We start from the raw sequence: 24,796 nt of genomic DNA, 5'->3' as shown, positions 1-24,796 counted from the left end.
TTCAGTAATTTCATATATAACTAATTAATTATTTATATATAATAACCATCTCTCTCTACTTCTCTCTACATAATTAAAACCCCCTTTCTCTATCCCCTCTTTGTACCTTCTCTGCACCATCCACCACCGCCACCATCATCATCGCCGCCACCACCACCTGATTCCCTTCCAAATGTCTTAACGATTTTTGAAAAAATGGCAACAAAATTCCAAGTTATCAATCAGAAATACGCACCATTTACACCAGGATAAAAAATGGAGCCTTCTTTTCGAACATAGAAGTTAAAATCCTCGTAATTGTCCTTTGGAGAAATGATCGTTTGGAGAAATGATTGTTTCAAACTAAGCAGGGTTTGGGTTTCAAGAAGATGATGTTTGGGGGAAATCTCTGCTTTTATAAGGTCAGAAAACATTATTTAATTTTATTATTTTAATTAATACTTTGTTATAATAAAACTTAAATGACCATTTTCCCTCTAAGGAAAAAGACAAAATACTAGGATTTTATTTGAGAAATCTGAGCTGATTTTACTTTTGGACTAAAATGACAATAAAACTGAATCCACATGAATCCAAAAAAGTTTGAGTTTTGGACTAAGATGACAAAAATAACCAAACCCCAGGGACCCAAATGACAATTTATTTTTTTTTTTTAATTTCAAATGTCCATAGAATATCGTTTAAAATTTAAATTTAAAGTAAAAATAAAATAGAAACAAGAAAAGGAAACCCTCCCAAATCCGAATACCATGAATATCATTTTCACACATCATGGGGGAATGGTTTGCGATTTACCCACCCACTAACCGACCAGATGAGATGAGAGCACACGAAACAGCTGACTTTTTCCATTAATTCAACCTTCGACGAAAGCATATCTCCCTGGTCCACCGTCTCTATAACAGCATATTCTCTTTCTGAGAAGCCAAGACCCGATCGCAGACACCCCAATTCCCATCAGGTACCCAACATCCCACTTACTTTCATCCATTCTGATCTTGGGTTTCTACTTTATTTCTCAAAATTAGTATCTGATCCGGATGCACACCAACTGTTCGACGAAATTCCCAGCCGACATAACTCCTTGTTTATAGATTCCCTCTTTCTGATCGACTTGTAGGTGATGTTTGAATCTTTTTTTGCTCTGCATCAAGTAATTGAAGTAAAGTTGATATATATATATATATATTCTGTAGAACTTGTACATAGGTTAATTGGGTATGGGTTAAAAAGGTGGATTGGTGGAATACTAGTTTTAATTTTTGGATTGTTCTTGATGAGTTTATCCTAATTTCATATTGTAAGAAAGAAGGTCTATTGAACTATGATTTTTGTGTAATTGTGTCAACAATTTATAAGTTTTAGCTTTTGTGATGATGTTTTTGTAAGTTCTTTTATTTTGGTTGAATGACTTTGAGGGCATTGCAGGGTTAGGGTTTGTTTGGGAATGATTTGTTGCTGAAAGGTTGATGTGGGACTCGCATTTCATCTGGGTTAACAATGAAGCGTTTTGTCTACATCAATGATGACGATTCGTCGCACGAGCTTTATTGTGATAATCGTGTATCGAATAGAAAGTATACGTTGTTAAATTTCATCCCCAAAAATTTATGGGAACAGTTCAGGTAATACTATTACCTTTGAGACTTCAAAATTTGACATACTGATATGATGAATTCGTGTATATATCTCAAATACGAGTTTAAAACTTTATTTTGAGAAAGAAAGAAAGAACCTAGTGTCCAAGAGCTAAAACTTTGAACAAGTAGAACTAAATGTTTGATGAAGATTTGTGGAATGAATTGCTTTGATATATAAGTAAAGGATATTGAAACTTCTCGACATGAACTTGCTGTGTTACTTCTCGCTTACCTCGTTTTACGACATGTCTAACCTATATCTACAATTTTTGTTTCCAGCCGGTTCATGAACCAGTACTTTTTGTTGATTGCTTGCCTTCAACTATGGCCGCTTATAACACCTGTGAATCCTGCTAGTACATGGGGCCCGCTCATATTTATATTCGCAGTCTCGGCCACAAAAGAGGGATGGGATGACTACTGTAGATATATTTCTGACAAGAAAGCAAATGAGAAAGAAGTATGGGTTGTAAGACAAGGTTCTAAGAAACTAGTAAGTCAATATATCACTATCTATATATATATCTAAGAAACTAGCAAGTCAATATATCACAATCTCTCTCTCTCTCTATATATATATATATGTGTGTGTGTGTGTGTGTTCATAAACAAGCTCAATAATCCCATATTCTTTAAAATGAATTGACGGATTTTGTTACTAACATAATTAAATTTCAATTGAAGATTCAAGCTCAAGATATTCTCGTTGGTAATCTGGTGTGGCTGCGTGAAAACGATGAAGTTCCATGTGATCTCGTTTTACTTGGTACCTCTGAACCACAAGGAGTCTGTTATGTCGAGGTATATTTTCTGATTTTTTTAATGCCCTTTTACTATATTTTATAATTTCATAACTTCAAATTATACAACATATATGCAGACGTCTGCCCTAGATGGTGAAACCGATCTTAAAACAAGGAGCATACCTCCTGCTTGCATGGGTATTGACTCTGATTTGTTGCACAAAATCAAGGCAAGATTTTCGTACACTTTATAAGCTGACGCAAGCTAATCATTCTCACACATTTTTTTAATAATTATTTTCTGTCGTGCCTTTGTTTCGGCAGGGTGTAATTGAGTGCCCAAACCCAGATAAGGACATTAGAAGATTTGACGCAAATCTACGTCTTTTTCCTCCATTTATAGATAATGATGTGTGCCCGCTAACGATAAAAAATACAATCCTACAATCATGCTATTTACGGAATACAGATTGGGCTTGTGGTGTTGCTGTATATACAGGCATGCTATTTATAATCTTTCATCTTGACTTTATGATACTTTACTTTTCATAAATGTATGTGATACATGGTTTATTTTCTAGGCAATGAGACCAAATTGGGCATGAGTAGGGGTGTAGCAGAACCGAAGCTTACGGCTATGGATGCAATGATTGACAAATTGACCGGTGCTATTTTCATTTTCCAGATTGTAGTGGTAATTGTTCTAGGCATAGCTGGTAATGTATGGAAGGACACGGAAGCAAGAAAGGTTTGTCACTTTTATCATTTCCAGATTGTAGTGGTAATTTTTTCCACCAAAAGCATTTATCTGTATCTAACTAGTATTTTGACCCGCCGCACGTTGTGGCAGCGTCGAACTTAAAGTAACCCGAACTTATAGCGTCAAATATTTGACCTGACTCGTGTACGTCAAACTTTAGACCAAATGAAAACACAAATGAAAATGCACGAAAATGTACTATGTTTGACGTGACTCGTTACTCTGAAAATTTACGTCGAAACGTAAACCTACTTGGATTTATAACGAAATGCAATTAAAAATAAGCACGTAAGAAAATAGTGTTTTTTACATTAAAGAATGGGCACCACACGTTGCGGCGGAGTTGAAAGATAAAAGTGACTCCAATTTATATCGCCTAGTGAAAACATATTATATTTGACCCGACTCGTTTCCCAACAAAACGTAGACCAACCAAAAACGTACATAAAATAAGCACGGAAATGTATTATATTTGGCCCACGTACATAAAATTAAGCACGTAAAACTCGAGTGTGTCAAAATAACATTTTACAAAGTTTTAGCAAGCTGAGGGGGTGTGAGTGGCAATGCTAAAAGTTGAAGGGTTGAATACACAAAAAGAAAAAAAAAACCATGGGTTGGATGGCATTGTTGTAAATTGGCAAATAAAAACAATACAAAAATAGAGCTTGTGTCTTAGGTACTATTCCTAAGACACCCTCGTTTGTTATATTAATTAATTAATAATTAATAATAATTGGTGAATGAAGGCTCATTATTTGACAGAAAAAAGATATACTTGATTTAAAAGAGACTTGGGAAGATAATATGTATTTATATATATTCATTTCAATGGTTATGTGCTCTAGATTGGACTCACTTGTATCTCCTTTATGCAGCATTGGTATGTTTTATATCCAGATGAGGGTCCGTGGTATGAACTACTGATCATCCCTTTGCGATTTGAGCTTCTTTGTTCTATCATGATACCCATATCTATTAAGGTAAAAACTTTATACAACTTATTTATGTGTATGCTTTGTTATAATTGAACTTCTCTATTAAAACAACTATTTTGCAGAAGATATGTGAAGGCCAAATTTGCAACAATGTGAAATATGTGATGTTCACTAAATAGAAACTATTTATACTATAGCTATGAGCTTAATTTGCTGAATTCAGTATTGAACTTTTTATTTAGTTTTTCGATTGAACATTTTCTTTTCTTTGACAGGTGTCATTAGATCTAGTTAAAAGCTTGTATGCAAAGTTCATCGACTGGGATAAACAAATGGTTGACGTAGAGACTGCAACGCCAGCGAATGCAACCAAGTAAGAAAAGCGCAGTTTGTTTATTACTTTTTTTAGGCATGACGACCTCACATTATTCAGTTTATCGCTGTGTGTTTTCTTGTATATGCCAGCACAGCAATAAGTGAAGACCTGGGACAAGTTGAGTACATACTCACAGATAAAACCGGGACACTTACAGAAAACAAGATGATTTTCAAGAGGTGTTGCATAGCAGGGACATTCTTTGGTAATGAGAACGGAGATGCTGTAAAAGGTTTGACTTTTTTCCTAGTCAAATCCTAGGATTGTGTTTTATGTACTTGTGGTTTCTTATTAAGGTTTCTGTTATTGTCTTGCTTGTTACAGATGTGGAGCTACTCAAAGCCATCAATACTGGTTCTCCAGATGCTATTAAATTTTTAACGGTTATGGCAATATGCAACACCGTTATTCCTATCAAAAGGTTATTCCTCATTGACTACTGGTCAACTTTTATTTTTCTGTCAACATAGCTGGATACATTGTTAACAAGAAGTGGAAATTCTGATCTGTTTACTTATGAATCTGTCGACTTGGTTTGCATTTTATCTTAATAAAAAAAAATGCTAAAAGGGGAACAAGTCATATAGGTTAGAGTAAAATGCCATTTTCGTCCCTGAGGTTTGACCACTTTTTGTGACTTTAGTCCAAAGGTTTGTTTTTTCGCATCTGGATCCAAAAGGCCTGAGATCTTGCCATTTTCATCCGGCTCGTTAACTCCATCCATATTTCTCCGTAAAGATAGGGGAATTTCCGTCTTTTTTGTTAACTTAAAGGGCAATTCAGTCTTTTTCAGGGGTATTCAGTCTTTTTACATAAAGTGAAAAAGACCGAATTGCCCTTTAAGTTAGCAAATAAGACGGAGATATCCTTGACTAAACGGAGAAAACCGGATCGAGTTAACGAGCCCAGATGAAAATAGCAAGATTTCAAACCTTTTGGATTCAGATGCGGAAAAACAAACCTTTGAACGAAAGTCGCAAAACTGGCCAAACCTCAGGGACGAAAAATGGCATTTTACTCTATAGGTTATTTGGTAAAACAGGTTGAAATCAGCCGACGTCTATTTTTAGTGCATACAGCCTCCTAAATTGTGTTTACTGTAAAAGATTTAGATAGCTATCGTAGTAATAATGCTTTTGTAATCATATATTAGTACATTACACATGATATCTATATGTTCCTGCAACTGAAATTGTCTTCTGAAACTACAGCCCGAGTGGCATAGTTACATACAAGGCACAGTCACAGGATGAGGAAGCTCTAGTGCGTGCAGCTGCTTCGATGCATATGGATTTTGTTAACAAAAATGCTAATATTCTTGGTATAAGTCCTTTAACTCTATAAGATGGATGGCCTAATTAATAGAATGACGTTTTTGTGAAATGGTTTTGGCTGTCTACTTTTTTTTTGCAGAAATCAACTTCAACGGTTCATTAATTCAGTATGAGGTGCTGGACTACCTTGAGTTCACCTCTGATCGGAAACGAATGTCGGTGGTTGTTAGAGATTGCAGTAGCAACAAAATCATCCTTTTGTCTAAAGGAGCAGACGAAGCTATTCTCCCTTGTGCATATGCCGGTATTCTTTACCGTCTTTTAGTTTTATTGATCAACTCATTGTTGTTTGTATTAAGTTTTAGATTTTGATTACTGGCACCTTCTAAAATGTGGTAGGATTTCAAACGAAGACGTTTTATGAAGCTGTAGACCAGTATGCGCAAATGGGTCTTCGTACTTTTTGTTTGGCGTGGCGGGAATTAAATGAGGTTGAGTATCATGATTGGTCTTTGTTGTTTAAAGAAGCTAATAGTACGTTAGTTGACAGAGAGGTACACATACCTGAACATACTCTCTCTATATGTATATATGTGTGTGTGTATGTAATCTACAACTTAAAATTTGTATTTACAGTGGAGAGTAGCAGAGGTTTGCCAAAGATTAGAACAGGACCTTGAAATACTCGGGGTTGCTGCAATTGAGGACCGTTTACAGGTAATTCTTTATGTTTATAAAAAAATTAAATAAAATAAAGAAGTTTAGCAAATGCAAAAAAACCGTATTTCTAATTTTCGACTGTGTACATTGTACAGGATGGTGTGCCTGAAGCTATCGAAACACTCAGAAAAGCTGGAATAAATTTTTGGATGCTGACTGGAGACAAGCAAAATACTGCCATACAGATTGCTTTGTCATGTAATTTTGTTTCTCCAGGTAGACCATTTATATATATACGTACACGTTATATATTTATATGCATATAACATAGGTTTTCACAATTACTTGCTGGATATGTGCAGAACCAAAAGGCCAACTTTTATTGATTAACGGGAAAACCGAGGATGAAGTTTGTAGAAATCTTGAACGAGTTTTGCTTACAATGAGAATAACAAAAGCGGAACCTAAGGTAAAGAACTTACATTACTTATACAACAAACCTTGAAAATATGTGTTTTTATATAATTTAAAAAGGGATACTTTTGCAGGATGTGGCTTTTGTTATCGACGGATGGGCTCTAGAAATCGCACTGAAAAATTACCGGAAAGCATTCACAGAGCTGGCAATATTGTCGAGAACAGCTATATGTTGTCGGGTTACACCATCACAGAAGGCACAGGTACACTTTCTATCAGTCATCTTTTCGTTTTCTAACCCTCGTATTACCTCCACTAAGTTTTAAATTTACCATGTTGCAGCTTGTAGAGCTTCTTAAATCTTGTGACTATCGAACTCTGGCCATTGGGGATGGCGGGAATGATGTACGAATGATCCAACAAGCGGATATCGGTGTCGGCATAAGCGGGAGAGAAGGGTTGCAGGCAGCAAGGGCTGCTGATTATAGTATCGGGAGTAAGATCTAAAACTTAATAAGTAACTAATGTATTATACTATTATATCGCTCATTGTAAATTCAAACATTTATTTCATTTGCAGAGTTTAGATTCCTTACAAGATTGATACTTGTTCATGGACGATATTCATATAACCGCACTGCCTTTCTTTCACAATATTCATTCTATAAGTCATTGCTCATATGCTTCATCCAGATATTGTGAGTTTCTACCTTGAAACGTTCGATATGTATATATATATATAGGGTGGAGTTATTGTAAAAAAGACCAAAAGTGTGAGAAAGGTAAGAAATAATCTCAACCATTAGATCTAAATTAATTGAAAAGGGTAAGATTGTAAATGCATTAACAAATTCAAATATGGTAATCCTTGATTTAAGGATTTGGAGAGAGAAAATCCTTGATTTAAGGAATATAACCGTCCATAACATCATTCATTTTAATTTTTTTTTGCATCATTCACAGAATCAGAGCCATGTTCATGACATGGTGTTTTAAAAAAATTCATAGTTCAATTCATGGTGTTTTTACGAAAATAATATAACACCATTCAGTAAACAAAAATATAACACCATTCAGTACACAAAATAACACCATTCAGTACAAGATATAACACCATTTAGTAAACAAAAAATAACACCATTCAGAAACAAAATAACACCATTCAGAAACAAAATAACACCATTCAGAAACAAAAAAAAAACCATCCAGCAAACAAAAAATAACATCATTCAGTAAACAAAATAACACCATTCAGTAAATAATATAACACCATTCAGTACAAGAATATAACACCATTCAGTAAATAAATATAACACCATTCAGAAAAAGAAAATAACACCATTCAGAAACAAAATAACACCATTCAGAAAAGGAAAAAAAAACACCATTCATAAAAGAAAAAAAAACACCATTAATGAAAGAATATAACACCTCTGTATCATCTTCTCCACTTCGGGCGCCGTTCGATGTAGATAGAAAGAGATCGCAGGACCACCACCACTGCCAATTCCGGCACCACCACCGCCGCTGCCACTCGCACCAGCACCACCGCCGCTGCCACTCGCACCAGCACCACCGCCGCTGTCGCTCGCACCACCACCACCGCCGCTGCCGCTCGCACCACCACCGCCACCGCTGCCGCTGTCGTGTTTGATCTTCCGATTGGCCGCTGTCGTGTTTCTTCTTCAGATTGATTATGAGAGAGATCAAAATCGTAGATGGAGATCATCTGGAGAGAGAGAGATATTGTAGGGATTTTGATTTACAGTTTCCATTTTTTGAATGGATATAAAGACTTTATTACCCCTAGAATTTTCAATTCAGTCCAAAAAATAAATCAAATTTTACAATTTGGTCCCTATTAATCTCAACCATTAAATCAAAGATCTAATGGTGTAGATTCTTTCTTACCTTTCTCACACTTTAGGCCTTTTTTACAGGATCCTCTACCTATATATATATATTAAGAGTAAAATGCCATTTTCGTCCCTGAGGCTTGTTTAGTTTTGCGATTTCATGCAAAGGTTTGTTTTTCCGCATTTGGATCCAAAATGTTTGAAATCTTGCCATTTTCACCTGGCTCGTTAACTCCATGTCAGGGATATTTCTATCTTTTTTGCTAACTTAAAGGCGATATTTCTGTCTTTTTTGCCACCTTAAAGGCCACTTCGGTCTTTTTCACTTTGTGTAAAAAGACTGAATACCCTGAAAAAGATCGAATTGCCCTTTAAGTTAACAAAAGAAAACCAGAAATACGCCTGACTTAACAAATAAACATGGATGGAATTAACGAGCTAGATGAAAATAACAAGATTTCAAACCTTTTGGATTCAGATGGTGAAAAACAAACCTTTAGGACGGAAGTCGCAAAACTGGCCAAACCTCAGGGACGAAAATGGTATTTTAGTATTTTACTCATATTTTAATTTTCTAATTGCTTCATGCACGCACTGACTTCAAACCTCTTCAGCTTCTCATTTGTTTCAGGTGTTTCTGGTACCAGCCTTTTCAACTCTGTCAGCCTCATGGCTTATAACGTTTTCTACACGAGTGTTCCTGTGTTAGTTAGTGTTCTTGATAAAGATCTCAGTGAAAAAACCGTCATGCAGCACCCACAAATATTGTTTTACTGCCAAGCTGGCAGGTCAGATTCTTCCTTCTTATGAGTTATGAATGAAACTTACAGTAACATGTTATGTGATTCTATATTAACGCGGGGTTAATAAATACGTAACAGGCTTCTTAATCCTACCACGTTTGCTGGATGGTTTGGGCGTGCTCTTTTTCACGTGAGTGGTATTTGTTAATTAATATTTGTGTCATTTCTTTGAAGATGCAAATATATATTACTGTATGAAATAGACTATTTATTGTTGTGATAATTATTATTATTATTTTTCAGGCAATTGTTGTGTTTGCAATAACTATGCATTCGTATGCCTTTGAGAAAAGTGAAATGGAAGAGGTTTCGATGGTGGCACTTTCTGGGTGTGTTTGGTTGCAGGCTTTTGTAGTCACATTAGAAACCAAGTAAGTCACCACCGCATTTTGTGCTCATTTTAAACTTTTTTTATTCGAATTATCTGTTTTTGCAAGCTGCATAATGATGTCACCACTTGTCTGATGTGATGTGTGCAGCTCATTTACAATATTGCAACACGTTGCCATATGGGGGAATTTAGTAGTTTTCTATATTATCAATTGGATTGTGAGCGCATTGCCACGGTCTGGGATGTACACCATCATGTATCGCCTGTGTAGACAGCCGGCTTACTGGAACACCATGTTTGTAAGTAATCCACCTCTTTATTATATTGTTTGGTAATCATTATTTTTTTTATTAACTGAAGTTTTTCCTTTCAGCTCATAGTGGCAGCAGGGATGGGCCCAGTACTAGCGTTAAAGTATTTCAGATACACATACAGATCAAGTAAAATCAATATTCTCCAACAAGCCGAGCGTTTGGGTGGGCCCATCCTGTCACTGGGAAACATCGAGCCACAACCAAGAACCTTGGACGACACTGATGATCGCTCCCCCTTGTCGATTTCGCAATCCAAAAATGGGAGGAGTTCTGTGTTTGAGCCACTTCTCTCTGATTCACCAAGTGCAGTGAGACGATCGTTCGGACCAGGTGCGACGTTTGATTTTTTCCAGTCTCAATCCAAATCGTCAAACTATCCTAGAAATAAGGACAATTAACACCCGCGTTCCTCAACGTCAAATTTATAGTATAAATCCATAGGACACATATATTTTGTAAAGCTGTACTTGAGATTAGCAATGAGTTCATTCAGTATGCCGAGCAACTTTTTTGCTTTCTATGTTCTTTATCATGTCAAGTTTGATGACACGGGTGAAGAAGGATAGGGCATAGACTAATTCAGTCGTAAAAACAAGCATACATCTTTGATGGAAGTCTACTGCTTTTTTGACAGTTTTAACACCAGAATATTGGTCTACTTATTTTGGTCGTCTCAAGTCAATATGAGTGAAGCAGACTTTCTTGTACCTGTCGTTTAATTGCACAAAAGAACATGCTTTCTGAAACCTTGAGGCTTGAGATGGTATAATTGGGGTTGGGCGGGTTGGAAATACGCAAATTTGATTTCTTTTTGGGTTGGTAAGATATATATACTCATTCTTAAAACCATCTAGTGTGTGAGACTATTGTATTAGACTCGTTTAGATGTATGATTGTGACATATGATATTGTCTCTCTTCTGACATAAACTGGTTAATTGCTTTAACTATAATACCTGGCAAGCTTTGATAGGTGGATTCCATTGATGTCATGGCATAGCACCATTTGTGACCTAATTGTATTGTGTGTCCATATGAGATTAAAAGAGGCGTATGAATCGCTCCTAGGTTAATTCGTTTTTCGTTTTGGCGTATTGTTGTGCGCCAGATTCCGTTCATGCTTTGGTGCCTTAGTGTCGACATGCTCTGTGTACTGACATATTTGTTTTGTATTGTTTGTTTAAAAAAATGTTTTGTTTTGCGCTATATCAGCATCATTCCCTACCATACAAAGTATTTGACTACACATTTGTTCGTATTAGTTGTATCATGATTCGTATGGTAATTTTTTTTGCGTTCATTATAATTAGCTTGTATTTGTTATGTTCTATCACAATTCTATTGTATTGCTTTCGGTATCCTTTCCCATTATATTGTTTTCACTTGGCGCAGCTCCAATGGCAAGAAAAGAATGACCATGTGGCGTCTTAATACAGACATCCCCATTGGAACGTCCGAATTTCCAAACACAAGAAAACGGTGAGTGTGGGGCCCTCGCCCACACACATATAATAACATATATAGTATATATTTACAATATTTTCAAAAGGAGTTTTAATAGCACTAGATAAATGAGTGAGTTTGACATATGGGTTGAGATCTAGCTGCTGTGACAATTGATGTGGCACGTTTGAAAGTGGATACACTAGAGATGCTCTTATTGATTTCACCATCAGCGCTACTGTCTCTCCGTCATTAAGCCAGGCTCAACCACGTTTCTTTTTACTGTTTTGCTTTGTTTTCACAATAGGTACTCAAGGGAATTTTCGAGATGTGAGATGTGGTAGAGATTTTAGTTCTTAAATATACTATCAATGAAAAAGAGTGTAGACATGTGTGTTACAAATAGTAATACTAATGAGACCTAAGAGGTGGCATGAAGGAAACTTTCGCAGGCCTAAACTCAATGCCTTGTACGAGAAGACCTGTAAATTTCCATTTATCATAGCTCCTCAAACGACAATGCATCGGAATATTTTTGTTGGTGGAACTAGAATTAAAGTCCCATACTTGAATTTCCATCCAACCGTCTTTCCTCAGTTTTGGATGGCCTTTTATTCTGCGTGCCCTCCTTGGGATGCGAGCCTCGTCAGTGTTGCATCCGATAAATGGGATATTAGTAGGCGTAAGTAAATCAACATACTGTTCCTTGTCATTAAGCCAATCGTAGCGTCCATTAGCAAAATGGTTAAGGGTTTCATAATCCATTTGTACCAGGCCACTAACCATGGAGTGTTTTTGATCAGGTAGCTTGTACACAAGATAACACGCGTAACATGTTTCAGGTGACAACAACTGCGTATCTATTTCGCAAGAAATAGTAAAACTTTCTATCTCACAAAACTCAGCCACCAGTTGAAACCAGAAAGATCAATAACAAAACATGACATTTGTTCCTAATGCATGCATGCATGCTTCTTTACACATAAATAAGCATGCATGACTTTTAATTGGATAACTTAGTTGGTGATCTAGAGAGACATAACCTTGATTCTGGTAGAGATTTCCATATCCAAGTTTTTCTTCTCAACAAAGACTTCAATGCTGATCCTTTCTTCAAAACCGCGGTAGCAGGCAGCATGTGACGTTTCTTCATTTTTTTGGAAAAAGAAAACCACTCTTCATTAATAAAATGTGTTGTTAGTACTTGTGAAATGTTGTCCTTTGAAGCAACAGTGATCATAGTAACCAATCAAGCTTTGGATATTACAACGCAAAGGGAAAAGAGAAGGTTGAAGCTTCCAAGAAGCAAGCGAGAACAAAAAAGAACTTCTGTCTACTCAACAAACAATATAACCAAAACAAATCACAAATAATCATGGTAAAAAGTTCAAATGAGGTAGTACTAACCCAGTTTCTGTATCGATTAAATGAGGATTTGACTTTAGAAGACATATACCATATGCCTTGGGATGATATAATGCATGTGTTCCAATCTCAAAAATGTTAAGTTTCCAGCACCTAACATTTGTGATATCAGTTTGGGCCACAACAGAATCTCATATACCAAGTTCCTTAGTCACTGAGGGCTGCCACCAATTCCACAAACTCAGATGCCATTATAGAATTGGTTATGCAAGTTTGCTTCTTGGAAACCCGAGAAATGACACCACCTCCAACTAGAAATATATACCCATCTACTACTTATAGAGAAGCGGTCCTCCATAATTCCATATTAGTGATCCAACTTGCATCACAGTATCCTTCTACACCTAAGAAAATAGTCAAACCATAATTCATGGTTTTCTTTAAGTACTTGAACACTCTCCTTATTGCTTGCCAATGATATGGCTTGATTGCTAGTAAACCTACTTAGCTTGCCAATAACGAAGGCAATGTCTAGTCTGGTGCTTATCATGACCATAGCTCTATAGCATTGTAGTTGATATACACCTTCACCTCTGTGAGGTAAAAACTTTGTTAGGATCCATTTGAGTGCTAACCGAAGAAAAGTTTCACTGTTTAACTTCTCTAATACTTTCTCAATGTAATGAGATTGTGTGATAGACTGATAGTTATACCTTTGTTCTCATGCTTAATCCTAATTTCCAGGATTAACTTAGCTTCCCCTAAGTACTTCATAGAGATGTTAGATGAGAAGAATTCCTTGGATCTATAGAACTATCTACTTTCATCTTCTTTTTAAAGATCCATTTGCAACTCAATGGTTTACATCTAGGGGTAGATGTGCTAATTTCCAAGTGTATTCTGCATAACATAACTCATCTCATTTTATATTTCTTCTTTCTACAAAGAAACATCATGAGATGCCATAGTTTCACCATATGTTCTAGGATCTTCCTTAGTATTGGAAGTTGATATTGAGATTCAATCTCATTTCTTTATCCTAAGTATATTTGAAAATCAAAACATTAAGATTTAGCTAAATTTGCTCTAGTGCTTGTATCATTGGTAGCAAGAAATTAACTACCGATGGAGTTTCTCAATGGATTATGGTTTGATGTTTGGGAATACTTCAAGCCAGGAATCATGTGCATTGGTCTAAGTATGATGCAAACCGTTCTTCATCAAAGATAACATCTCTAGACTCTATTATAGTATTTATGGACATAAGAGTCATTTTGTTTTAATACATAGAGCCTATATGTTTTGGAATACTCAACATCTAATTAAGAAGATTCAATCAATGCCCCCTTCACCCACGGTTCTCATTTTGGGTTCAGGCGCTCTTACAACTACCCTACAATCCCAAGCTAGTGTTGTAGAAGTCGCTAGACGCTCCCTAGTCGGCCGAGTGGGGAGTTAGGAGTACTTGGGGAGTATTCGGGCATGTTAAATATAAAGAAAATTAATTATTGGATATTATATGTGTGTGTATATGTCAAAATAAGCATAATTCATGTCAAAAGCATAAATCCGAGTAGGCTCAGGTTGACCTAGTAGTTGATCGAGTATTCCGAGTGGTCGTCGAGGATTCCAAGGTTCCCACTGAGTAGTCGTCGAGTAGGTCGAGTTTGACCGCCTCTGACTTATAAAGAGCGATTTGTAGTAACTATCCAAGGTAAGGTGTCGAGTACCGAGTAGTCATCGAATACTTGGCCTTGGAATCCGACTTTTGCAACTTTCCCGAACTCTTAGATAATTCAAGCTTGCTGGCTTTCCATACCAAATTTCATATGGGGTCATCTTGTTCCTTTTGTTAGGAACCATATTTAGCAATGTTAGAGAAAAAACTAATATAATGTATAACAAAAATGCATATGTTTTGTTATGTTAAAGATTAAAACTAATATAGGGGCTGTTTGGCAACATCTGAATGGTTAAGTGTTGAACCAGTAAGATGTCTAAACCATTAAAAGTCTGTATAATGCTTAACCGTTTAGAGGCAAATGTCTGACTAATTCAGATTAGAGGTCTTAACCATTCAGACTCTGTATAAATCTTAACCATTCAGAGGCAAATGTCTGAACCATTCAGACATCTACTCGTGAAACAAACAGTCTGAACCATTAAGTGTTGAACCAGTAAGAGGTCTTCCCACGTCCATTGATTGGCTTAATGTTTCGACTTACGACTTTGATCCGCCCTTCTTGTGTCGTTATCTTAATGCCAAGACTTCTAGCCTCGTTGTTTGAGATGTAATTATATCTCACCTTTTTGTTTGATATGTAACTATAACTCACCTTGGTATAGAATAATGTCTTTATGTGTTGTCCGTTTACTTCTATACTTTAAGTCTTTAATGATCAACTTCGCATCTGTTTTGCCTATGGTCTTGTTCTTGCTGTTGTTGTGTTGAATTTGCTTGACTCACTCTTCGAGTCTTCACCTATACCTTTTGCGCTTCTTTATGTGCCATGGTGGCATTAAAAAACAATAGCTACATCCCCCCCATGCGTGCCTCCTCATTTTCAAGGTCCATCATCCGCTTTCGCCACCATTGCTTGTAAGCTAGATTTCTATGGGCAATCACGTGGAGTCGTGGACTATGTTGTCCATCACATAAGAAATATCCTTTGAAAAATCATTCTTTTTGGTATACCTTTGGCGGCTTTCTTGCTTCCTACATCCGGAAATGGTTGAAGGGGCTACCTCTCCCACCTTTCTTATCGTCTTTTCCATAATCATTAATTTATGGGATCGCCTTTCATTATGGTCAATTAAGCTTTTAGTTACCACAATAGCTGAAGAAAGGCCTTGGACATCAGTCACTCTCACTCGATCTTGGCCCATGATTGCAAGCAATCTATAAAGTAAAGGAAAATGTATTTGGGTGTTAAATCCAGAATTTCCAACACAAGAGTTATAAAAAATATTTAAGGTTGTGCTTTGTCTAAGACTACATAACTGTATCCTGGCTTCATATTCAACATTTTTTGGAGATTTCTCTTATAAGATCAGCTCAAGTATTGATGTTGCACCTACTTTTTCATTTTCGACACCACCACAAAGAGATATGTACTTGAGATATAGGGTCATCATTTTGATTTTTTTCACATCGTCTACGATGTCCATGCCTTCTAAATGTTATTCCATTTCCTAAAGGTCGTTGTCCACAACTTTTACCTCTCGTTTCCCTATGAAAGACGAAGTTTAGGGACATCAACTTTTGAAGTAGACGACCCGTGTTCCCATCGGTCGTGGCCCCTTTGCAAAAACAGACTTTATTTTCAATTCCCTAAACTTTCATGGCAATTAAAAAGCCCTATTTCCATATTGATCCTAAATAGACCCAACTATTTCATGGACATCTCATTTGTTTTGTTTCACATGACAATGAAAGCGAGTTTGAAGGCTTCCCTCATTTCAACGAACCCGCTGCCTAACAAATCTAATTGTTGTGCAAGTCGCCGAATTTGTCTTGAAGTCGTCAACCTGTGTCTTAAAATTTCAACCCCTTTTACATGTTTTCCACCAAGTCTTTGGACATGGTTTGATTCTTTTTGCCAACTTGGTACTCCTCTCCTGCAGTAACATTGGTGGCTACAATCTTTTTCCAAATCAGTCGCCATCCCAACGAATCGCTGTCATAGAGTGATTCTTTGGACTCTCATGTGGTGCTAAGATGTGTTCTAAGTAAGCCTTATAACCAATTAGCAACACCAGGTCAAACAACTATATAAAGGAACTCAAGAGTCAAGACTGTTGAACACATAAATGCTTTTGTAATACTTGAGAACTTTTACAAGTACCAAGACAAGAAGCTTAGATATGTTGTTGGTGGGGTAGTTAGCAAAAAGCATCCCAACCCTATCTAACTAAAATCTAGATATTTCTATACAAGCTCTAGTCCCATGTATCTACTCAATCTCTTTTTATGTTCATTCCATACATTTCCTTGGTTCAGAAATGTGTGGTGTAGTGTATTGTAGATATTTCAGACCAGTTCTTGATGCTTCAAGACTAGCCTAGAAAGTTCTAGCTAGATTAAGTTGCGATAATTAAATTTAGGCGAGTCGCAAAATTTAGGTATGATAGACTAAAAATTTACCTGTTCAGCATTTTTGTTGGTGAGGAAACCGTTAAAAGAAGATAGTACAAATCCTTGTTAGTTGTCCACTGCATGTCATATTTTGACCATTTGATTATTGCATCATAATCACCTGGCAGTTTTTCCTCCCAATCAGTGTCCAAATCCATGGTTGGTTGCATGTGCATCTTATTTTGTTCCTCCAAGTTTTCATCTTTCTTCTAACACATACCAAATTTCAATTAATAAAAAAAAGAAATTGTCCCAATGAATAATGCAATAAACCAAGCTAATGAATAGTGCTTGGTCTAATAAGAAATTAAGTCTATATGTTAATTAACCAAGCTAATGAATAGTGCTTGGTCCATTAAGAAGTTACCACGTGACAACTTCTTAATGGACCAAACACTATTCATTAGTTTGGTTTATTAATATATAGATAAGCTAATATATAAATAAGCTAATGAATAGTGTTTGGTCCATTAAGAAGTTACCATGTGACGACTTCTTAATGGACCAAACACTATTCATTAGTTTGGTTTATTAATATATAGATAAGCTAATGAATAGTGTTTGATCCATTAAGAAGTTACCACGTGACAACTTCTTAATGGACCAAACATTATTCATTAGTTTGGTTTATTAATATATAGATAATTGGTTCATATGTTAAACTACCTGATCTAAATGAAAACGAAGTGAAAAAAACCACTTTTTTGTAACTTACATACTCAACAGGCACAAATTCGACTCCAATAACATGTAACCGCCTTTTATCACGTCGGAGGTGTACGAAGATGATGATCATGAATACGACATAAGTGGCCCAAGAAGTCAAGCTTAAACTCATGTTCCCTTTGGGAGCTAGTAAATTGATATAATTTGGTGCTTAACACTTCACCTCTCCTTTCTTGTGCTACACATGATGTCCAATATTCGGTCTCCGTATGCAATTTGTATTTGAAGGGTACACGATGACCTTTATAACCAAACCAGTATTTGTAGATAAGGTTGACGTTGTATGTGACATTTGTTGATAAGAATAGAGCCCTTGCTTCTAATTGGAAATTGGAGCTAAGCGAGATGACAAGACTATCACTACTCCTGCAAGAGTCACTTGCTTGCAGTTAAGTTATCCAACACTAATTTTTAAAAGCAATAAGTAGAGTTAATTACACCGTTAGCCCATATCATTAAAAATGAAAGCATAAAACCCTAATATGTAGCGTTAGTTTCACGGAATGAAAATCAGTCAATTTGTTATCACTTTTAACATTTCTTATTTGTCGTAAATCCTCCGTGTCACAAAATAAGACCATGGCAAGAAAAGCCCTATCAGAAGTCTTTCTCAAACATGTCCTAGATTTAGTGAGTGATGGATGACATGTTGATTGATATCGCAAAAAAGTTGGCAACAAAACTATACGACTAATATTTTTTGATGTTTTTGGCGGCCGTGTAGGAGTGCAAAACTTAAAATGTAACCTCAAGTCTTGAACCGTAAACGAAAGTTGGAGAGATAAATACAAAACTGACCATTGAAATCTTCTAACTTGTAGCGGATCCTGGCCGTTATCAGAAGGTATAAATTTCTCTTCCAGCATCATTTCTCGATGTTCCCCATTCTTGTTTATGGAAATTATCTTTGCAGTAGACACTTGATTCAGTATACATATAAGCAAACTTTGTTGCACATAAATGAGGGAAAATTACATCACATAAGGAGCAAACTTACATTATGACCCCCCTTAAGAAGGATTCCTTTGGAAAGAACCGACGCAAGTTCATTTCGGGATCTGTAGGATACAGGAATCGCGGCCTGATTTGCAAGACTCTTTCTTTCTTCATATTTAGCTTTCTCATCAACATCTTGAGACATCTCCTATAAAAAAAAAGAATAATGTATCAAATATTACTTGAAAACTTTCCACAAATTGATCTAAAGTTTCATCAAAAAGAACAAAAGTTTACTTGAAGATCAAGTGCAACATTGAGTTCTTTGATGATCTCCACCATTGTTGGTCTTTCTTTACGATCTCTATTCAAGCATCGATATGCAATATTTAAAAATGTTTTACAAGAATCCATATCCATTTGTTCTTTTAGGTTATTAGACACAATATCATCTATTTTATCCTCTTCATACAATTCTTTCCAAAGAGATACTAGAATCTTTAGCTCACCATTACAATATTCAAAGCAATGTTTTCCACATATTACTTCAAATAACACCACACCAAAAGAGTACACATCCGACTCTTTTGAGAGAAAGCCCATCTCCATATACACTGGATCACAATATCCATGTGTACCTACAACATTGGAGACAAGGTACGTATACTGTTGGTTAGCAGGGCCAATTTTTGATAAGCCAAAATCGGAAATTTTAGCAGTTAAATTTTCATCTAATAAGATGTTTGAGCTCTTAACGTCTCGATGAAGAACTCTTTGGTGCATCACGGGATCGTGAAGGTAGTTTAGTCCACACGCTGCCCCATGACATATCTTGAGAAGTTGGTTCCATGTGAGACTAGTTTTACCTAAGTAGCAATCAAGGCTTCCACGCGATGCATATTCATAGACGAGAATTCTCTAAGCATCCTCATCACAAAAGTGTATGAGAGATATAAGATTTTCGTGTTTATACCGAGAAAGCATCATGACCTCCTTCCAAAACTCAGTATCCCCTTGTCCACCAGGTCTACGATCTAAACGCTTAAAAGCAACCATTTTCTTTCCCTCGGGGAGTGAGAGTTCTCCTTTAAACACATCTCCAAACCCACCTTTTCCAATCGGCGTGTCGCCAAAATCATTGGTGGCCAACCTTATGTCTTTCAATTGAATTTTGAGGTGTCTAAAATCATCCATGAAAGACATGATCCGAGAAGTTAAAGTACAGAAAGAAAATAAAATTGATTGTAACTAGGTAGGCTAACGACCTTGAACCATAAGGGAATTGCTAGAAGCTAGTGATCAAAGTTTCTTCACTTTGTTTTCCTCGTCATCCACCTTTTTTTAATGATTTTTGTTGTTAGGTAAGGAAATAGAAAATGAATAAAGCTAACTTTTCGTCTTGTAACATCCATCATCTATGTTAAAAACAAAAGAAAGACAAACATACAATTGTGATTTTATAATTATGTCTACATCCATCACAAATAGTGTCCTTTTATATTCCAAATGATGCGAAAACATGTGCAATACCGACATTAATTAAGGTAAACTTGAAGGACATTAAGGGTGAAATTTGGAAGTGATCTAAAGTCTACGGACTAATGGTTAATAATAGTAATTAGTTTATTATTATGGAGTTTTTATTCAAATTAGAAGTTTAGTTAGATTGTGTTTCCTAGTTTAAACTTTAAGGTATTCTTGTTCTCAAGATTGTTTAATTACCTATATAAAGAGTGTTAGGGTTGTTTGTTTTTCAAATATTGTAATTCCTTTTCAGTTAATAAAAGAGTTGATCCTTGTGATCAATCGTGTGTAACAAAGGAATCAGTAACAGTTTTTTTTTTAGAACAACAAGAATATGAAACAACTAAAACGACAAAGGTGATGCATATACCATAAAATGTGCTCGAAACAAACTTATGAGATCAGGGATTAAACTATGGGCATTGTATTGAGATTTGAAAGTTGAATTAGCAAGAACGTGATAGTGGTCGTCTTGTTAGTTCCATCATTTCAGTTATATTTCACTAGGTTAGAACCCCGTGTATTACACGGTTTTAATAAATGCAATTTTATATACCAAATAATAAAAAGAATATATCTTTAAAAATCTCATTTATTACACGAAATGCAATTTTATATACCAAATAATAAAACAATATATATTTAAAAATCTCGTTTATTACATTGGTTGAATAAATGTAACTTTATATATTAAATAATAAAAAAAAAAGTTTATATCTTTAAGAACCCCATGTATTGTACGGGTTGAGTAATTTAATTTTATATATTAAATAATAAAAAAGTAACATTTTTAAGAACCTCATCGAGCTGAGGAGCGAGACTAAGTTCGACCGTTAGGGAGACTAAAGCGGGAGGTTGTGTCATACGGGTTGAACACATGTAATTTTATATACCAAACAATAAAAAAAGTTATATCTTTATAAATCCTATGTATTATATGTATTGAATAAATCTAATTTTATATACTACATAATAAAAAAATTATATTTTTAAAACCCCGAGTATTACACGAGTTGCATAAATGTAATTTTGTATAGTAAAAAATAAAAATGTTATATCTTTAAAAGACCTCGTTTATTACACAGGTTGAATGAATCTAATAAAAATTTATATCTTAAAAAAACTAACGGATATACTTGATATACGATGGATGGGGTGATTGTGGTGATTGTTCTTATAAATGTCACGTAAACATAGTGATTACCGTATTTGAGTTGAGAATTGAACACAAGAATATAAGTATAGAACCAATAAACACCTTTTAAACATTTTTGAAATAGGTTCTACCTTAACTATTTTAGTTTAATAAAATAAATAAATCATTTAAATTAACTGGGTTAGGGCTAAAAGACATAACTTGCAAGGGTTTGCAAACATCGAGTACGTTTTCTGTAATTATTGAAGACAAAGGACACAGTTTGCAATAAGTGACATACATAAATGACAGTTTTGTAATTTACTCTATTTTAAAATATTATATATATATATATATATATTATAGGGTAATGCTAGACAAAAAACCCTTAAATTTTTAGAAAACTCTGGAAACTCAAATCTCCCCCCATTTTTACCCAACCTCCCGACATTTAAAAAAAAATAATAATAACACATGTAATATACATGTTTTAAAGTGTTTTGGGCAAAAAAAAAAAAAAACAAAAAAAGCGCCGAAGGGATTTTTTTAAAAAAATAAACAAATTTCAGCAATGTCCGGTTGCCTAACATGTGTTAGGCACAAAAGACAGAAATTGCTGAAATTTTTTTTTATTTTTAAAATCATCTCTTCGGCGCTTTTTTGTTTTTTTGGCCCAAAACTCTTAAAAACATGTATATTACATGTGTTATTTTTTTCAAAAAAAAATATCGGGAGGTTGGGTTTTCTAGGGTTTTTTTATATATATAGGGTTTTCCATATATATATATATATATATATATATATATTATCTCCTATATGAATTGTTTAAATTTATATTAAATTTAATTGTATAATTATTTTTTAATTGATATTAATTATCTATAAAAATAGATGGCTTCAATGAATGACACGTGTCTAAAACTTAGTTTCTTTTATTATAGTACAGAGATAGAGATATAGAGATTTTGTTCTTTTAAAACTCATCTTGAGCTCGACTCGTAAGAAGAGGTGTAGATGGTGGCTCCAAAAGGAATTGAGTTGGATGAATTTTGATACAACTTGGCGACTTGCACACTCATATTTGGAGGAAGTGGGTTAAAAAATGGTCCAACTTTAATAACTTCTATGGGTCTTGAGTTACCGCCCATTATGGACGAAAATGACTTAACGAACCCGAGGTAGTGAGCTTGTGACAATCATCACAGGCCGTTTGCTAAGGCTCAAATCTCAAGCTCGATTTTTTACTTTTGACTTTTTACTTTTTTATGTTAACTAGTGAGAAATTTAGTTGAAATCGATTCAGTTCGTTACGGTGGCGGAAACTGGTTTATTACATGCGGGAAGTTCGATTGAAATCGAATAGGTTCATTATAGTATTGAGTTCATTACGGTGGCGGAAACTGGTTTATTACACGTGGGAAATTAAGTTGAAATCGATTAGGTTCATTATATAGTATTGATTACGGTATTTAGTCTTATAATTTATAAAACTATAAAAAATAACACGCAAATTATTAGAAAGTTCATGTTTTGCTGTACAACTTTTCTAGCATCTCACATAATTATCATTTTTAATTTAAAATAACAATTTATATAATATTAAAGATAAATGTCGGTGTTGTTTTCCTATCGACAAAATAGCCCTTAAACTTTTAACATATAACGTTTTAAGTCCCTCCCAAATAGATTAACCCTTCTTCTCTGCTACATACGTATACACATGTAACGCCCTAACACGCTTTAACTGAAAAAAACGCAGCGGAATTACGTACCATAAAATTTATTTCATTAAAACGTTTTATCCTACTTGAAAGTTCATTATAAAATAAACTTTTTTACAATATACGCATCCTTCGTACTCATTTACAAAATGAGAGTCTAACTTATGTCTATCAATTTATATATACTCCAGGATCCCCGTACAATCTATCTTATGACTCGGTCTTTGCTCGCTACACCTCATGATGATAATCTGTCATTCATACAACCTGCACCCACCACATACAATCGAAACATTAGCATGCATTATATACAAACAAGATTCTTAATCGTGTAATCTCGATATGTTCTATCCACATATTCTTTCAATCCCGTTATCTTTCTAGATTTAGTCATTCCATCCGGGTGTCTAATCCTTAGCGAAACCTCGATGGAGTACCTGCACTACATTTCATTCTCGAGGCACACTATTAATAACGTCAATACTTAAGTGTATTGAAACCACGTATGCATTACATACATAACTAAGTACATACAAACCTACATACATACATTACGGCGTACAAACATACCTACTTACATGCTTACATCCATACATACACACATACATTACTACTTACAAACATACCTACTCACATTCTTATATACATACATACATGCTTACATACATACATACATACATACATACATACATACATACATACATACATACATACATACATACATACATACATACATACATACATACATACATACATACATACATACATACATACATACATACATACATACATACAAATATACCTACTCACATACTTAATTCATTACCCCGCGTACTCGCTCACACATCCCGAACTTAATCACATGTCATAAATGCTTTTAAAATATCTTTCGGATATGTTTCGGATCTTAAGAATGAGTTCCGAACTCACCCGTAACTTACCAAGCCTTTCAATAGGGTTGAGGAACCTTATAAGGACTTAGCGAGGCTTGGAATGTGTCCACGGGGTCCGAATTCGAAGGAAAAACAAAGAAATCCTCAAACTTTACAATTACATCAGACCTCCACCGTAAGCTACGGTGGCTACCGTAGCTTACGGTGGCCCCCAAAGCTTTACGGTAGCTCTAGACTGCCTTACGGCAGAAAAAGGAAACCCAGCTCCCACCGTAACTTACGGTGGCACCGTAAGCTACGGTGGTGCCCAGATCAGCATTCCATTTTCACACTAAAATTCGCGTAACTTGCTCGTTTTGCATCCGTTTCACTTGAAACTTGTTCCTAAACATCCGTAAAACAATTCCTTACGTATTAGCCTAAGAACCCTTGCCCGGGTCCTTAATCATTACATATTTTATTACCAATTCTTCACTCATACTTATTTATTCGACCCGTTTGGTCCCACAAACTATCTTCGACTATCTAGATCATTACTTATCTTAATACCTTCATTTATTGTATATCATACATAATTTCCCCTCCTTCAAAAAAAAAAAAACAATAAATTTCTTATGTATACTACGAAGTGAGTCGGGAGTCACTTACCTTGAGCGTCCGTTTTCTCATTGGCTTCCTTGTCCCCTCTTGACCCGTTAGTCCTTCTTGCTTGAGTCCATTTCCACATGATCCCTAATGCTTTCGTGTCACTGAAATCACATCCTTGTTAGTGTACACGATTTTGCATATAAATGATCATATCAAAAG

The 24,796-nt window shown here is 35.3% G+C and overlaps 3 protein-coding genes across 6 annotated transcripts; 1 reads left to right on the top strand and 2 right to left on the bottom strand.

The window, feature by feature from the left end:
- The first annotated feature begins 772 nt into the window (after nucleotides 1-772).
- LOC110929847 (phospholipid-transporting ATPase 2) lies at nucleotides 773-11,944 on the top strand. Of its 4 annotated transcripts, XM_035988354.1 has the most exons (26): nucleotides 773-961; nucleotides 1,429-1,625; nucleotides 1,920-2,133; nucleotides 2,325-2,441; nucleotides 2,521-2,613; nucleotides 2,708-2,882; nucleotides 2,965-3,131; nucleotides 4,022-4,126; nucleotides 4,357-4,454; nucleotides 4,547-4,689; nucleotides 4,782-4,878; nucleotides 5,669-5,778; nucleotides 5,871-6,035; nucleotides 6,131-6,285; nucleotides 6,368-6,448; nucleotides 6,547-6,667; nucleotides 6,754-6,860; nucleotides 6,940-7,071; nucleotides 7,151-7,304; nucleotides 7,389-7,506; nucleotides 9,279-9,452; nucleotides 9,546-9,597; nucleotides 9,711-9,838; nucleotides 9,947-10,097; nucleotides 10,172-10,442; nucleotides 11,504-11,944. In XM_035988354.1, the coding sequence occupies exons 2-26, from the start codon at nucleotides 1,501-1,503 to the stop codon at nucleotides 11,524-11,526; spliced, it is 3,276 nt and encodes a 1,091-aa protein (XP_035844247.1). In that variant the 5' UTR covers nucleotides 773-961; nucleotides 1,429-1,500; the 3' UTR covers nucleotides 11,527-11,944. The 4 variants fall into 4 exon arrangements, with proteins under 4 accessions (XP_035844247.1, XP_022028728.1, XP_022028729.1 ...); XM_022173036.1 differs by lacking the exon at nucleotides 11,504-11,944 and having other exon boundaries at nucleotides 774-961; nucleotides 10,172-10,819; XM_022173037.1 differs by lacking the exon at nucleotides 11,504-11,944 and having other exon boundaries at nucleotides 774-1,116; nucleotides 10,172-10,819.
- Nucleotides 11,945-11,965: 21 nt separating this feature from the next.
- Nucleotides 11,966-18,158, bottom strand: LOC110932151 (F-box protein PP2-B10-like). Its single transcript, XM_022175509.2, has 4 exons — nucleotides 17,770-18,158; nucleotides 17,064-17,263; nucleotides 15,640-15,818; nucleotides 11,966-12,414 (listed from the first exon to the last, which is right to left on the bottom strand). The coding sequence occupies exons 1-4, from the start codon at nucleotides 17,890-17,892 to the stop codon at nucleotides 11,966-11,968; spliced, it is 951 nt and encodes a 316-aa protein (XP_022031201.2). The 5' UTR covers nucleotides 17,893-18,158.
- LOC110932150 (probable receptor-like protein kinase At2g23200) lies at nucleotides 17,959-19,919 on the bottom strand. The gene is made up of 4 exons (XM_022175508.1): nucleotides 19,707-19,919; nucleotides 19,014-19,634; nucleotides 18,778-18,924; nucleotides 17,959-18,021 (listed from the first exon to the last, which is right to left on the bottom strand). Exons 1-4 carry the CDS (start codon nucleotides 19,917-19,919, stop codon nucleotides 17,959-17,961), a joined length of 1,044 nt encoding a protein of 347 aa, XP_022031200.1.
- Nucleotides 19,920-24,796: the final 4,877 nt, after the last annotated feature.

This window comes from Helianthus annuus, chromosome 3 (assembly GCF_002127325.2).
Source record: "Helianthus annuus cultivar XRQ/B chromosome 3, HanXRQr2.0-SUNRISE, whole genome shotgun sequence".
NCBI classification, from domain to species: domain Eukaryota; kingdom Viridiplantae; phylum Streptophyta; class Magnoliopsida; order Asterales; family Asteraceae; genus Helianthus; species Helianthus annuus.
This window is presented reverse-complemented; position numbering and strand designations above follow the sequence as displayed.